This window comes from Ictidomys tridecemlineatus, chromosome 1 (assembly GCF_052094955.1).
Source record: "Ictidomys tridecemlineatus isolate mIctTri1 chromosome 1, mIctTri1.hap1, whole genome shotgun sequence".
Classification (NCBI taxonomy): domain Eukaryota; kingdom Metazoa; phylum Chordata; class Mammalia; order Rodentia; family Sciuridae; genus Ictidomys; species Ictidomys tridecemlineatus.
Window position 1 is genome coordinate 58897282 of NC_135477.1, and position 16719 is coordinate 58914000.

At 32.5% G+C, this 16719-nt stretch overlaps 1 protein-coding gene and 1 long non-coding RNA gene across 6 annotated transcripts in view; one reads left to right on the forward strand and one right to left on the reverse strand.

Annotated features, from left to right (window-relative positions):
* The window catches only part of LOC144375947 (uncharacterized), a 257494-nt gene that overhangs the window by 178623 nt on the left and 62152 nt on the right, over window positions 1-16719 (forward strand). The window lies entirely within an intron of this gene.
* Cabcoco1 (ciliary associated calcium binding coiled-coil 1) overlaps window positions 1-16719 on the reverse strand; it is a 102800-nt gene that overhangs the window by 61796 nt on the left and 24285 nt on the right. For all 4 annotated transcript variants that reach the window (XR_005727955.2, XM_005334311.5, XM_040272404.2 and 1 more), the window contains exon 5: window positions 9137-9209. Coding sequence is in view for 3 of the 4 variants with exons in the window: in XM_005334311.5 (XP_005334368.2) it covers window positions 9137-9209 (73 nt within the window). In the remaining variant the exon portion in view is untranslated. The remainder of the gene's footprint in view (window positions 1-9136; window positions 9210-16719) is intronic.

The following is a 16719-nucleotide window of genomic DNA, read 5'->3' on the forward strand; positions in this document are numbered from 1 at the left end:
TGCAGGGAAAAAGAACATTGCCTAATCACATAAACATGAAATGCATCTCTTCAAAATAAAACAGACATTTTCATAATGTTATGCAATCTTTTAAAGTTAAGTAAGCAAGAGAAAAGAAATAATGCTGAATCTGGAAAATAAAAGGGAATGAAGTAAAACTTTGATAGTTTAAGCCTTTGCTCTCAAAACAGAGCGGCATGTTGATTGCTAAAAATAATTTCAGGGCAGAATAGACAAGTGTAAAGGAAAAGCGACACTTATTTTATTTGGTATACTATCAATATCAAGTGATTACTGCTAACAAATTGATGTATGTCCTTCAGGACTTATTCTCTATGTATAAGTACATAATGTAATATAAAACTATCAACTGTAATCACAATAGATGCATTTAGTTGCCTGTTTCATCATATAATTAACATAGTACAAATAATCATCACAGATAAAACATTATAAGAGACTTTAAATAATGACAGGATTATGTAGAAGTACCACAAATTTTGAAATTTCCTTCTAATGACAGGCATTTAAGTCCTTCACAGTTTATTGTGAGCAAATATATGCCCTCATATTTTTATCCATTGTCTGATTATCTACTTGAGATAAACAGAATGAAGTACAAGTGTTGACTCAGAAGGTAAACACATTTTAAAATTCAGTATGTCTTGCCAAACTATTCTCTGGAAACACAGGAGTGCCTGTTCCCACACTCTCACAAGGGATAGTTTCTGACATTTTAAATTTTGAGAATCTTATTTTGATAATTTTATTTTAATCTGAATTTCTTTGAGGATACAAAGGGTAAAAAATCTTTGCGTAAGTGTATTGGCTATTTATATATCTTCTCCTGTAAACAGGATTTGTTAATTTCTCCATTAGGACCTTCTTATTATTAATTTGTAAGACACTATTATATAAAACATTAATACTATTATGCCTTTTCTGAAGTTTGTACTGAAAATTTTATTTTAGAGTTTGGATTTGTAATTTATCTATAGAGACTTCCTACCTCAAAATAGAATTTTAAAATTATGATGTAGTTAAAAATATTAGTGGCTTGTTATTTTGAAATATTGACTTATAATAGGCTCTAGTCAGATATTTCCCAAGGTGGCCCATTTAAAACAAGTTCTCCATAATTAAAAATGACTCATGTAAACAGATTTCATCCTTATATCAGCTTTTAATTTCTTGGTAATGGTCTTGATAACTTAATAATTGATAACTTAAATATTGATTTAGATTTTTCAGTCTGTAGCTAAAATATTTCAAATGTAGTATTTTGCAATTATTCAATAAAATAAAACGTTCCTTCTTTTCACATGAAGTGAGTTAGTTATCAAATGCTAGGCAAATGTATATACTTCCTATACAGATAAAAATATGAGAGGGGCTGGGATTGTAGCTCAGCGGTAGAGCGCTAGACTAGCAGGTGCGAGGCCCTGGGTTCGATCCTCAGCACCACATAAAATAAATGAGTAAAATAAAGATATTGTGTCCAACTACAACTAAAAAAAATATAAAAAAATATGAGAATAACATTAGTTACTGTGATCTCACATAAGTATGTGAGTAGTTCTACGAGATGAAGATCTACAATTTGAAATATATTTTTTTTCAGAGTGCATGCTAACAGTGTTCTTGATGTATTTAATGTATTTAATGCTGAGGAAATAAAAAGGTAATGTTAGAGGAACTTCCCTTCCTCCCTTTCTCCCGTCCTCCCTGCCTTCCTTCTTCAAGTAATGTCCCTCAAATTAAGCTGTGAAGGAATAATAGGTTTAGACAGGCACAAAATGTTGGAGAGTTTTCTAGAAGTAGGAAGAGACTCCTACTTCCAAGCAGAGGTAAGTAGGAAGATTATAATTATGAAGAGACCAACCTACTCCAATCAGAGAATGGGTCACAGAAGAGCTGAGATTGATGCTGGTGGGACAACGGATGGAAACACTTGAGTGACAGGCTTAAGAGCTGAGTTGCCATGTGATCTGTGATGGAAACCATCTTTAAATTATGCTCCTGCCATTTATCAATTGTTTTGCTGGAGACAGATTCCTTAAATTTCTCTTAAAAGATTTATATTTAGGGAAGGATGATTATTTTTCTGTGCTTTGAAGAGAAAGGGCTAGAGTGAAGTTTGATAAATTGTACACTGAAGCATCAACCGTTTTCTTTAAATGATAGATTCTAAAGTCAGTTAGTCACACATGCCAGGTAGAGCAGATAGAGTTATTTTAACACAACAACTTCTGATTGATTTTCTTTAGCAACACCCAATGTGAGTAGGTCAAACTACAAATTATGCCCTGTATGATTTTTCCTTCCAGCAGTTTGCTAATAGGATCATCCAACAAGAAAAAAGCCTTTTTCAAGATTAAAAACATCATCTGGATAAGTTTAGATTATTTTGATAGGTACATCTCAAGGGTAAACTGAAGTGAAAAAAGATATCTTTGTAGCTATGCTTCAGTTGCCTTCTTCCTTTCCAAAATATGACCAGACATGCAATGTTGTTTTTACTTCTTTTTTTTTACCCTTAAAAGGGTGAATGTTTACATAAGTTTCATATTTTGTTTATTTAGGACACCATAACTTTATAGTTTAAAGAAAGAAAATAAAATTTAGGTTCCCATCTGGTGATTTTTTCCCCCAAAAGTAACAAATTTTAAGTCAGTGTCATAAATCTGTGTGAATTTCAAAATAAGGGAGCAAAAAAAAAAAAAAAGAAACAAACAAAAAATTCCCAAAACCAAATATCAAAAAAAATAAAAAAAACATTTTCTTTTGCTTTTGCTTTGAGAACGAGTGTTCAGAACATGAAATTATATACAGTTGACATTCACTGATTTGAGAGAGGTCTGAATTTCCAATATTTGCTGACCTTAAGTGGTATTATTTTGGGTTATAAAAGGCAGCCAAAGTCTGACTCTAGGCAAGGTAACCACTTATTGTATATTTATGATTCTTTTAAAATATCTTTCTAGGTCTACCATGTTTATAATAATCTGATCCTGGTACAGTACTGCTTGTGAAAACAGGGCACAGGTTGTACAATGCCCAACTTCATTAATCACGGGGACCACTAGTGAATGGTGCCCCCTGGAGTTGTGCAAAGGGGGCCTGCAAGAAAATATCTATGTTACAGAGTAAAATCTGCACCATATTAGTCATACTGGTCTAAATGTTTAGAAATAAAACAATTCCTTTGTATCACATTTTTGAAATTGGGGAAATTATTAAAACAGACTAAATCTTGTGAGATTTTAAATTTCCAAGTGCAAGAACAGATACATGTGTGCATGTTTTTACATACATACACACACAATATATGTACATTATAAATATATAAATTTATATATAAATACATATATATATTTATATAAATATATATATAAATATATATATAAATATATATTTATATATATATATATATATATATATATATATATATATATAAAACCTTCAAAGGTACACATGATCCAAGATGTATTGTCACTTTGGTGAAATTAAACTGAATAAATATTTTAAAAATATGATATCTATATCTCTATCTCTCTCTATATAAAATTTATTATATCAATTTTATTTTCCTGGGGAAAATTTGGGAATCAGCAGTACAATACCAGCTTTTTATTCTATAAATGACTTTTCAGCTAAACCTAATTTGTTCTTAAAATTTAAATATCATAGCAACACACTTGTAAAGTATTTAATTTTATGGATTGAGAATTTACCTATTTTTTTCTGTTCAGCCTTTATCTTTTAAAAATCCAGAAAATGTCTCTCTGACTGATGGTCTATCTGTCAATATGTTAGTGGTAAGAATGTTTATATACTGCACTTAATTTATAAAATGTGCCTCAATAGTCCTCAGCAATGAACTAGGGAACAATTTTATTCTTGAACAAGTAATACATGAAGACATTCACATTGTAAAAGTCTAACATAAATCTGAAATAGACAGAATAAAATGTCCCTTTTCACATCCTATCCAACTCCTACTTCTACTCCACTACCCAAAGGTAGACCATATTAATGGTTACTATAAATTCTTCTCATTCTTTTACTATCAGTTACATGTCTATATATTTTCATGTTTACCTGCTTTGAAAAATAAATGAGGACACTACTCAAATTGTTCTACTTTTATACTTCAAAATGTCAAGAATAGTCATGAGGGATACTAATGAAACCATACCCAAGAATCTACTATATTCCTTCTAATGACTTGATAGATTCTCTTTTTTTAGAGTGACTAGATTTATTTTATTTAATCATTTCTCTCTGATTAGTCTTCTGCAATTTTTAGCTATTATAAGCTATTCTTTGATGAATATTCAGGATTAAACAGTTTTATTTATATAATAAAAATACTATGTCTACAATGATAATTCGTATACTTCAGGACTAAGGATATTCACATTTTAAAAAATTTAGACTTTGCCAGTTTGCACTTTAAAGGAGCTTTACATTTAATCTCTTACCAGTTTAACCTCTCACATGTTTTCTTGCATCTTCACTAAAATAAGGTGTTACTCATTTTATAATTAGCCAATCTTGTAATTGAAAATAACTTTTCTTCTTTTATTTGTAGTTCTTTGTTAGTCAGTTTTCTGTCACTATAACAAAATACCTGAGATAATCAACTTAGAAAAAGAAAAAGCTTATTTTGTCTTATAGTTTTAGTTTTTAATTTTTTAAATTTGTTCTTTCTAGTTTTACATGACAGTAGAATGTATCATACATACATGGAGTATAACTTCCCATTTCTGTGGTTGTATATGATGTGGAGTTACATGGTTGTGTATTCAAAAACATAGGAAAATTATGTCTGATTCATTGTATAGTGTTCCTATTCATATTTCTCCTCCCTTCCCCTTACTCTTCCCTGTCCAATCTGTCAACCCTCCCTCCTACCTCTCCCTGCCCCTGCCTATTATGAGTCAGAGATAATATTTGACCTTTGGTTTTGGGGGCTTGGCTTATTCTGCTTAGCATGATAGTCTCCAGTTCAATCCATTTACTGACAAATGTCATAATTTAATTCTTCTTAATGGCTAAGTAACATTCCATTGTATAGGTATATCACATTTTCTTTATCCATTCATTTGTTGAAGGGCACCTAGGTTGATTCCATAGTTTCGCTATTGTGAATTGAACTGCTATACACATCGATGTTGATGTGTCATTATAGTATGCTGATTTTAAGTCCTTCTGATATATACCAGAGGAGTGGGATAACTGAGTCAAATGGTGGTTCCATTCCTGTTTTACTGAGGAATCTCCATACTGCTCTCCACAGTGGTTGTACCAATTGCAGTCCCAACAGCTATGGGGGACTGTATGAGTGTAACTTTTGTCCCACATGCTTGCCAACATTTATTGTTTCTTGAATTTTTGAAAATTACCATTCTGACTAGAGTAAGATGAAATCTCAGTGTAGTTTTAATTTGCATTTCACTGATTGCTAGTGATGCTGAACACTATATATTTCATATATTTGTTAATAATTCATATTTATTCCATGAAGTGCCTGTTTAGTTCCATTGCCCATTTATTGATCGGGTTTTTGTTTTTTTCTTTTCTTTTTTTTTTGTGGGGGGTGTGAAGTTTTTTGAGTTCTTTATATATCCTAGAGATTAATGCTCTATCTGAAGTACAGGTAGCAAAGATTTTCTCCCATTTTGTAGGCTCTTTTTTTTTTTCACATTCTTGATGTTTTTTTTTTCTGTGAAGAAGCTTTTTAGTTTAATACTATTCCATTTATTGATTCTTGATTTTACTTCTTGTGCTCTTTAGGGATCTTGAGCAATTTGGTTCCTAAGCTGACATGATGGAGATTTAGGCCTACTTTTTCCTTTGTTAGGTGCAGGATCTCTGGTCTCATGCTTAGGTCCTTGATCCACTTTGAGTTGAGTTTTGTGCATCTGAGAGATAGGAGTCTATTTCATTTTGTTACCTATGGGCTTCCCAGCACCCTTTGTTGAAAGGCTCTTTTCTCCAATGAATGTTTATGGCACCTTTGTCTGGTATGACATCATTGTATTTATGTGGATTTGGCTCTGTACGTTCTATTCTGACACATTGGTCTTCATGTCTGTTTTGATGCTGTTTTTGTTATTAAAGCTCTGTCTTATGTCTTACAGTTTTAGAAGTTCTAGTCCATGATCAGTTGGCCTCACTGCTTTTGAGCCTGTGAAGGCAGCAGCATGTCTTGAAGCAAGAGTGTTCACCTCATCTCCAGGAAGGAAAAGGAAGAACTTGAAGGTGGCCAGGATCCCACAATCCCTTTTAATGGTGTGCCCATGCCTTAAAGGTTTCACTCTAGATTTCACCAGTCTTTTAAAGGTGTTACTTCACAGTAACACCACAGTGGGGACCAGGCCTTAAACACCTGGGCCATTAGGGCTGAATATTTTTGTATCTGTTTATTGTCTGTTCATTTTTTTTAAACCTATGTTTCTGTGGTCAAGTTCACAATATTTTTCTGCCTATGTTTATCTTGTTTCACTTTTTCTTATTTCATCACAGGAACTATGGGTATATGAAATATTTTGAAACTTCACATATTGATTTTTAAGTGTTTTCTTCAGGTTAATTTTTTTTCTTTTAAAATTTTTCTCTTTCTTAATCCCAGTTATGTTTTAAAAGAAGTTTTACCTATGGGATCTCTCATCAAATTTTAAATGAAAAGGAATTAATTTCATAATTGAAAATATTTTCCTCCAAGTTTCTCATCTTCCTATAATTTTGTATTTTAAATTTAGCACTTTCAATTGATTTATCATTCTATTTGCCTCCTTTATTAGTTTAACATTTATCATTTATTCATTGCTTACTGGAGAGATTATAATATGTATCCTTGACTTATTAATTATGTATAAATGAGTACTTTTCTTAAATAATACCAGAATTTTATAATTTAACTTATTTATCTTCCTTTCCATTTTTATTCTATTTTCGTTGTGATTTGAAACTCACAAAATTTGGCTGTTATATACTCAATATTTATTTAGCTTAATCTACTTATCTATAAATCACCTACTCCACTTTACTTTCCCTTTACATACATTTATATTTATTTCTCACACTTTCAGTTTGAAATTACTTTGTTTACGCTTTAAGAACAGCTATTAGTATTTGCTTTAGTGTATTTCTGCATGTAATGAATTTTCTTTTCTTTTCTCTTTTTTTTTGTACTGGAGATTGGACTTGGGAGCACTCAACCACTGAGCCACATCCCAAGCCCTATTTTGTATTTTATTTAGAGATAGGGTCTCACTGAGTTGCTTAGCACCTCACTTTTGCTGAGGTTGGCTTTGAACTTGCAGTCCTCCTGTCTCAACCTCCTGAGCCATTGAGATTATGGGCATGTACCACTATGCCCAGCTAAATTTTCTTACTTTTTAAAAAATTAATTTTTACCTGATATATAAAACATAAAAATTATACATATTATTGGGATAATATGATGTTTTGATACACATATAAAGCATATAGTATAATGTTTAAATCAGATAGCATATATGAGTTTCATCAAACATTTATCAATTCTTTAGGATGAAAACCTTTAAAATATTTTCTGCTAGTTTTTTGAAATATGAAGTACATTTTCATTATCTATAGTCACCCTATTGTGAAACAGCACAACAGAACTTATTGCTCCCATTAAACTGTAACTTAGGTACCCATTGATCAGTCTTTCATCCTTTCTTCTTCCCTCCTCTCCCTAGGGAAACCACCCTTTCCCTCTCACTTCTATAGGGGTCAGCCTTTTTAGACTCCAAATATGAATGGGATCATGCAGCGCTTGTCTTACTATGCCTGCTTTGTTTCACTTCATATAATAACCTAGTTCCTTCCATGTTGTTGCAAATGACAGGATTTCATATTTGTTTATGGTTGTACAGTATTCCATTGTGTACATGTACCACATTTTCTTTATCTATTAATCAATAGATAGACAGTTTAGTTGTCTCCATTTCTTGACTATTGTGAATTATATTACAATGATCATAGGCTGCAAATGTCTCCTTGACATACCAATTTCAATTCCTTTGTATATATAACCACCAATGGGATTGCTGGATCACATGGTGGTGCCAAGCACATAAATTCCAGAATAACACCATTCAGGAAATCAGACTAGGGGGCACATTCCATCTGGTGCTTCATATCAGGAAAGTTATAAGGATAATGTGAATACCCTCTGAATTACTGTTTATTTCTGATTATGATCATTCCTATTTCTAAGACATAATGAAGACTCTGGAAGTGATTGAGAATCTGCAAGAGCACTTTTTATGGCACTTTGGTCTCCTTATGATGTTGTTCTACTCAGGATTCATTTCTAGTAATTACAGATCTGTGATTATATGTAAGGCTGTTTTAAAGTGTCTCTAGGTAGATCATTTCTTGTAGAACTTCCATGCACTGCCATTGAATAAACCTATATGGTATTAACTGAAGGACTACTGTGTCCTGTATTGTACTCTAGACTGTCACATATTAAAGAAAAATGTCAAATAATCTCTGCTTTTGGGAAGACTATGTTGACTATATCAACCCACAGAAATAATTAGAAAATATATAATAGTGTATATTTATGTTTTTATTGGTGAAAGAGCAACCCAAATTCAGGAGGAAGAAAGAGACTAATTTAAATATAATCATAGACTGTGATTAGAGAGTTTTTATAAACCCTTTGTTTGAGATATGATGTAATTAAGACAAGTTTTCATCAGTGAGGAAGTGAGATTTGAATTAGGCCTTAAAAATTGACTAGACTAAAAATAAGTATGAAATTAGAAGAAATTTAACTGGATTAATTTATTTCACATTTCCTGATTTTATTTGTATGAAGACATGCATACCATATTCAATTTAGGTTTGTCAAATGATCCATAAATTCTTAAAGTATATGTGATTAACAATGCTGCTAATGCTGAAAGACAGCTTATTTTCTTAATCCAAAGCTCACTTTATACAATTATTCTTTTTGCAAACTACTACTTGGTTATATTAACACTTGAATAATCTTGACAAGAAGTTGCTTTAAGCAGTTAAAGATCCAGATGCTGATCAGCATGCATTAAGTGATTCAGCTTAATTGGTTCCATCTAGATGAATTACTTACCTCAGTTCCTATCACAATTTCTTCCCTGGTAGAGAAGAACAGAAACTCATACAGTCTGTAATGTTGAAATAAGCTGAAATACAAAATAAATGTGTAACTATAATAAATTTACTGCAGGGAAAACAAGAAAACACATGAAGGCATTTATTAAAAGTACATTAGTGTTGATCCAGCTAAAGATACCAAATACTAATATAAAATACCTCTTTTATTTCAAAATAAATTGTCTAGAAATGCTAAGAATGAAATTTTAATTTCTGAGACATTTACAATATAACACAGTACCTAGAATAATGTCAATAAATCAATCTGTGATGATTGGATAGGTTTGGGATAAGAAAGCAATCAGATTGCATTTTGGTAATTCTGAACTTAAAACCAAATAAGGTACCATCCCTAAACAACCTAAATTTCACATTATTTTCTGTTTTGCTCCAAAATGGAGTCAATTTGCTCTGATATGAATGGCACTGAATTCTGTAATCTACTTCCATATCAATTACTTCTTCATACAGTCTTAAACTGTTTCAAGATTAAATTAATCTCCAATAACACCTGAAAAATGATGCGACATGAGCTGAAATCCATTTAGAAGATGTCCAACTTTCCTGCAGAATATTCAATCACACATCAAAGGGTGGAATACATTTAAGACGAATCATTTCCTTTTTTCTTACCTGGAAACTAGGTGGTCAGTGTATAAAAACTACAAAGAGCCAAAGGATAAGAGCTCCTGAAAATAAATATTTTTAGCAAATTTAAAGAACTCAGCAATGTATTATTGAGAGTTAAAAATATACTGAAGGGCTGACTTCTAATATCCTGTTTGTGATAATATTTGAATTTTTCTAATTCTCTTCCTGCTGGTTGGGAAAATTAATAGACTCATATTACAGCAAAATGCCCAAGAACAAAAAATTGTCTTAGTGGTTTCTCTTTCACTCTGGTGCCTTTTGCTATTTAAGAAAATTGATTTTAATATAACTGAGAAATTAACATTTGCAAAATGTAGCTACAGAGCATGTATAATAATGGCTTCTCCTGAATGCTGTAATGGATCAAAGTTTCAATTCATTTGGAATCAATGAAGAAATCCTCAGGCAGCTGGGTCTCTTTGAGTTATATTAGCAGTTGATCTCACTACTAACACAATCCATTAAAAAGTGATAGGTGTGTAGACTCATGGTTTTTCTTTTTTCTTTTTCTTTTTTTTTTTTAACCTTGTACACTTGAATTACTCATCAACATTCACAAAACTAACTTAGCTTTTTGGCATCACTTTGATTTGTTGGCTAGGAAAATACATTAAGATTAGTGAAGTTTGATGTTTCATTGGTGCAAAATAAATTCATATTCTCCCTCCCTGAAACTAGTAGCCTAGAGAAAGCTGTAAGGTCAAAAATATTACATTGGCAGCAAGTGATTTTGAGTAAAAAACCTGAAGACCATGTTGTGGAAATAGCTTGGCTTCCTCCACGTGAACAAGAGTAAAATTTCCCTTTCTCCATCCTGTGTCACACAAAGAACTTACTTCATAAATATTCCTTCCTGCAATTTCATAATCTTTCAGTTTTATTCTCCTTGTTGCACATAGGAATCACGTTGTCCCTGTCAGAAGGGAAATGACCTTGCAATGAAATGAGCTGTATGACTTGGATGCTATGGTCAAAGATGCAGAACTGGGAGCAAGGCTGATCTAGGGTGATATATCCAGGAGAAGGGGCCTAAAGAGCCAGTTTCTTAGGGCAGCCTAAGTCCTTTTCCCTACCTCAGTTTTACCAGAGAGTGATAAAGGGTCATGCAGGAGAGCAAATGATACTTCAGTTGTGGGAGTGCATTTTCTCTTTCTTCCTTTAGTCTTCTGGATGATCAAGTTCCAGACTATTTTGTCACACATCTAGCCTTAGTGTTAATTTAAAGGGAGATGGAACAGAAATAGGTCAATATATCTGCTCCATGCCAGGATGTACAATACACTATTGTGCACAGAGGGGCAGATGGCTTTCTTTTCTTAGATATATATACACATAACCTTGCCTAAATCCCAGGGAACTGGTAGAATACACAATGCAAGAAATATGCTTGGATTTGAGATATATCTCATCTCTCTCTCTCTCTCTCTCTCTTGCTCTCATTCTATGTATCTCTCTCTCTATATATATATATCATATATTGATATATATGTAATCTCATGATATATATATAGATGACATATACATAATTTATATACATCTATATATACCACATATATGTATACAGGTCTCAATATGTTTATGAATATATCATACACACATATAAATTATTACATTAAAGCTACAGTGGCATTTATAGCCATATTTATGTCTATAACATATTATATATACAAATGTATATACTGCACAAATAGATTTGTCAGTACTTGCAGTAATATGGGGGAGAAATTTTGGTATTAGTTTTTTCAAATCAGAGACCCATCACAAGATATATACTAAGAGCATCCAATAGAGTTTAATTTTATTGTCAATTTCTTGTGCTATGAGTCATGTTCAACAAATTGATCTCCCTAGATTAACTAGGGCTTTGAGCAGTTGGGTAAAGTTAATATCAGGCTAAATTGAAATACACATACACTTTTAATAATTGAGTTGCATTCATATTTATAAAATTGCCTTATACTCATCAAAATGAATGTATTATGTGATTTAATTGCCACTACACTTACATTTGTGAATCTATGAGGGATAATGAACAGGTGTTGTAGGAAAGCACATTTCCTTTCACCCAACTATAGTATAAATTCCAGATATACTACTAACTGATATTTTGTCTTTCTGTAACAAGGAGATTTAAAATACAAAACTTCCTTAAATTTACAAATGAAAATTTAACAGCATGAAAAATGATTCTGATTCATTTTATTTGACTAATCTCTCAAATATTACTTTTTTAAAAAAGAGACATGGGATTATAGGTTTTGGATATATGAAGTTAGTGAGGGTAGGATCCAAAGCTGAAATAGAAATGGAGGGACTTCTGTCAAACTCATTCTAATTATCACCTGGAACCAAAACCAGACAAAGACACATCAGGGAAAGAAAACTTCAGACCAATATCCCTGATGAACATAGGTACAAAAATTCTTAATAAAATATTGGCAAATCATATACAAAAACACATTAAAAAGATAGTGCACCATGGTGGAGTGGATTTCATCCCAGGGATGCAAGGTTGGTCAACATATGGAAATCGATAAATGTAATTTACTATATAAATAGTCTTAAAGACAAGAATCCCATCTCAATAGATGTAGAAAAAGCATTTGACAAAGTACAGCACACATTCATGATGAAAACACTAGAAAAAATAGGGACAGAGGGAAATTAACCCCCCAAATCCCTAAATAACGCATCAATAAGCAGAAAAAAAAGAAGTAACAGAAACTTCTCAATAGAAGAAACACAAAAAGTAAATAAATACATGGAAAAATGTTCAATATCTCTTTCAATCAGGGAATTGCAAATCAAAACTACACTAACATTTCATCTCACTCCTGTTAGCATGGCAACAATCAAGAATACTAACAACAATAAATGCTGAAAGGTTGTGGACAGAAAGGAACACCTGAACATTGTTGGTGGCACTGAAGGCCAGGAGAACCACTCTGAAAAGCAGTTTGAAGATTCCTCAAAATGAATGGGACCATATGGGACCAAAAACATATGGGACCACATATGAACCAGCAATCTCATTCCTGGGTATTTTCCAAAAAAGATCTAAAATCTTAGCAATGCCTTCATAGTGTCCCAGAGATTTTGAAATGTACAATCATTCTCATTTACATCTAAGTATTTTTTAATTTCACTCCTGATTTTTTCTGCTATAGATTGTTCACTCAAAAGCATGTGTTTTAGTCTCTAGGTGTTAGAGTAGTTTCTATTTTTATTGTTGGTTTCTAATTTCATTCTATTATGAACTGATAGAATGCAAGGCATCATCTCTATTTTTCGGTATTTGCTAAAAGTTGTTTTGTGATCTAAGATATGGACTATTATAGAGAAGGATCCATGTGCTGCTGAGAAGAAAGTGTATACAGGCATTGATGGATGAAATATTCTATTTATGTCTATTAAATCTAAATTATTAATTGTATTTTCTAGTTCTATAGATTCTTTATTTAGTTTTTGTTTGGAAAATCTATCCTGTGAAGAGACAGGCATGTTGAAGTCACCCAGAATCACTGTGTTGTGCTCTACCTGATTCTTGAAATTGAGAAGGGCTTGTTGGATGTATAGAGACGGTCCATTGTTTGAGGTATAAATATTTACTATTGTTATGATTTGGACTCCTAAAGCACAAGAAGGAGAATCAAGAATCGATAAATGGAATGGCATCAAGCCTAAAAGCTTCTTCACAGGAAATGACATGATAAAGAATGTGAAGAGATAGCCTACAGAATGGGAGAAAATCTTTTCCACCTGAATCTCAGTTAGAGAATTAATCACCAGAAGAGATAAAGAACTTAAAAAACTTAACACCAAAAAAAAAAAAACAACCCAAAGACAAAAAACCCAATCAATAAATGGGCAAAGGAACTGAACAGACACTCCACAGAAGAAAAAATATGAATGGTCAAAAAACATATAAAAAATGTTCAACATCTCTAGCAATTAGAAAAATATAAATTAAAACTATACTGAAATTTCAACTAACTCCACTCAGAATGGCAGTTTTCAAGAATATAAATAACAATTTTAGCGAATATGTGGGAAAAAAAGGTAGATTTATGCATTGCTGGTGGGACTGCAATCTAGAACCATTCTGGAAATCAGAGTGCAACCATTGTGGAAGCAATATGGGGATTCCTCAGAAAACTTGGAATGAAACTACCATTTGACCCAATTATCCCACTCCTCAAGTATATACCAAAAGGTCTTAGAATCAGCATACTACCGTGACATAGCCACATCAATGTGTATAGCAGCTCAATTCACAATAGCTAAGCTATGTGGAATAAAACTAGGTTCCCTTCAACCGATGAATGGATACAGAAAATGTGGTATATGTACACAATGAAATATTACTCAGCCATGAAAAAGAAAGATTATATGACTTTTGCTGTCAAGTGAATGGATCTGAAGATTATCATGCTAAATGATACAAGTCAATCCCCCCAAACCAAAGGTCGAATGTTCTCTCTGATATGCAGATGCTAACACAAAACAAGGGGTGGGAAGGGAAAAATAGAAGTTCAGTGGTTTAGATAAAGGGGAATGAAGGGAAAAGAGGGGGAATGGGAATAGAAAAGATAGTAGAACAAATTGGACATAACTTTCGTATGTTCATATATGAATACATCCCAGTAAAACTCTACATTATGTATAACCACAAAAACGGGATCCTAATAGAATAAGTTATACTCCATGTGTGCGCAATATGCCAAATACATTCTATTGTTATGTATATCTAAGAAGAACAAATAAAATAAAATAAAAATTTTCACAATTATATTTGATTTTTAAAAAATCTAAAATCAGCATACTATAGTGACACAGCTACATCAATGCACAATTTACAATAGCTAAATTATGGAATCAACAGAGATGCCTGTTAATAGATGAATAGATTAAGAAATTGTAATACACACACATATACACACAATAAAATTCTACTCATCCATTAAAAAGAATGAAATTATGGAATTTGTTGGTAAATAGATGGGAATAGAGAGTATCATGCTACGTGCAATTAGCCAAACTCAGAAAATCAATGGTCAAATATTTTATCTCATATGAGGAAGCTGGAGTAAAATAAAGGGTAGCGGGGAGGGAAGGATAAGATTACATAAGAAACCAATCATATACAAAGAGATGAGTGAAAGGAAGTCGAGTAGACTAGAGGAAGGAGACGGGGAGGGGAGAGGATAGGAGGGAAAATGGGGAGGAAAAAGGGCCAACAGAGAACTGAAATCAATTCCTATGCATGTATGAAATTGTTGGTATGAACCCAACTACTATGTATAACCATAAAGCTCTAATAAAAAATAAAAGAATCATATCTCAACACTGGACAGACTATGACAAACCCAAGGTCAACATTATTAACATTATTCTGAATGGAAAACAACTGAAAGCATTTCTTCTAAAAACAGGAACAAGTAAAGGATGTTCACTTTCACCATTCCTATTCCATGCAGTCCTTGAAACTCTAGCCAGAAAAATTAGGCAAGAGAAGGAAACTAAATGGATATGAATAGGAAAAGAAGAGCTCAAACTACTTCTGTTTGCCATGGCATTATCCAATATTTAGAAGATCCAAAAATCTCCACAAGAAGACTTTTAGAACTCATGAATCAATTCAGCAAAGTAGCACGATACAAAATAACATCCATAAATCAATTATGTTGCAATATTCCAATGATGAATCTGCTGCAAAATAAATTAGGAAACTATCCCATTCACAATGACCTCAAAAACAAACATACTGGGGAATGAATCTAACAAAAGAAATGAAGAAAGGCCTGGGGATGTAGAGTTGGTAGAGTGCTTGCCTTGCATGCACAAGGTCCTTGGTTCAATCCCCAGCACCACAAAAAGAAGGAGAAGGAGAAAAGGAAGCTGTAAATGAAAACTATAAAACACTAAAGAAAGAAATGAAGACCTTAGAAGATGGAAAGACCTCCTATGTTCTTGGATAGGCTGAAATAATATTGTCAACATGGCCATACTACCTAAATGATATACAAATTTAATGCAATTCCCATCAAATTCCAATGACATTCTTCACAGAAATAGACAAAGAAGTCATGAAATTCATTTGGAAAATTGAGTCCCAGAATAGCTAAAATAATCCTTAGCAAGAAAAGCAAAGTAGTAGTCATTACAATATCAGACCTCAAACTATACTACAGAGCTATACTAACAAAAGTAGCATGTTATGGTGCTAAAACAGGCATAAAGGCCAATGGAATACAATAGAAGGCATAGAGACAAATTCATGGAAGTATAGTACTCTCATGCTAGAAAAAGATGCCAAAAATGTAATTTGGTGAAAAAATGGCCTTTTTAACAAGTGATGCTGAGAAAACTGGAAATCCATATGTAGGAGAATAAGATGTGGCCCCTACCTCTCACCCTGTGCAAAGTTAATTCAAAATGGATCAAAGACCTACGGATTATAGCAGTAACCCTGCCAGTGCTAGAAGAAAATGTTGGCTCAACATGCCAACATGTAGGCTCAGGAACTGACTTTCTTAGCAAGACAACTAAAGTGCAAGAAGTAAAATTAAAAATTAATAAATTGGATGGCATCAAATTAAAAAAACACCAAGAAAACCAAAAAAGCTCAATTAATAAATGGGCAAAGGAACTAAAGAGACACTTCTCAAAAAAAAATGGTCAACAAATATATGAAAAAATGTTCAACATCTCTAGCAATTAGAGAAATGCAAAATAAAACTATGCTGAGATTTCATCTCATTCCACTCAGAATAACAAATATCAAGAATAAAAGTAACAATAAATGTTGGCAAGGATGTGGGGAAAAAGGTACACTCACATTGCTGGTGGGACTGCAAATTGGTACAACCACTCTGGAAAGCAGTATGG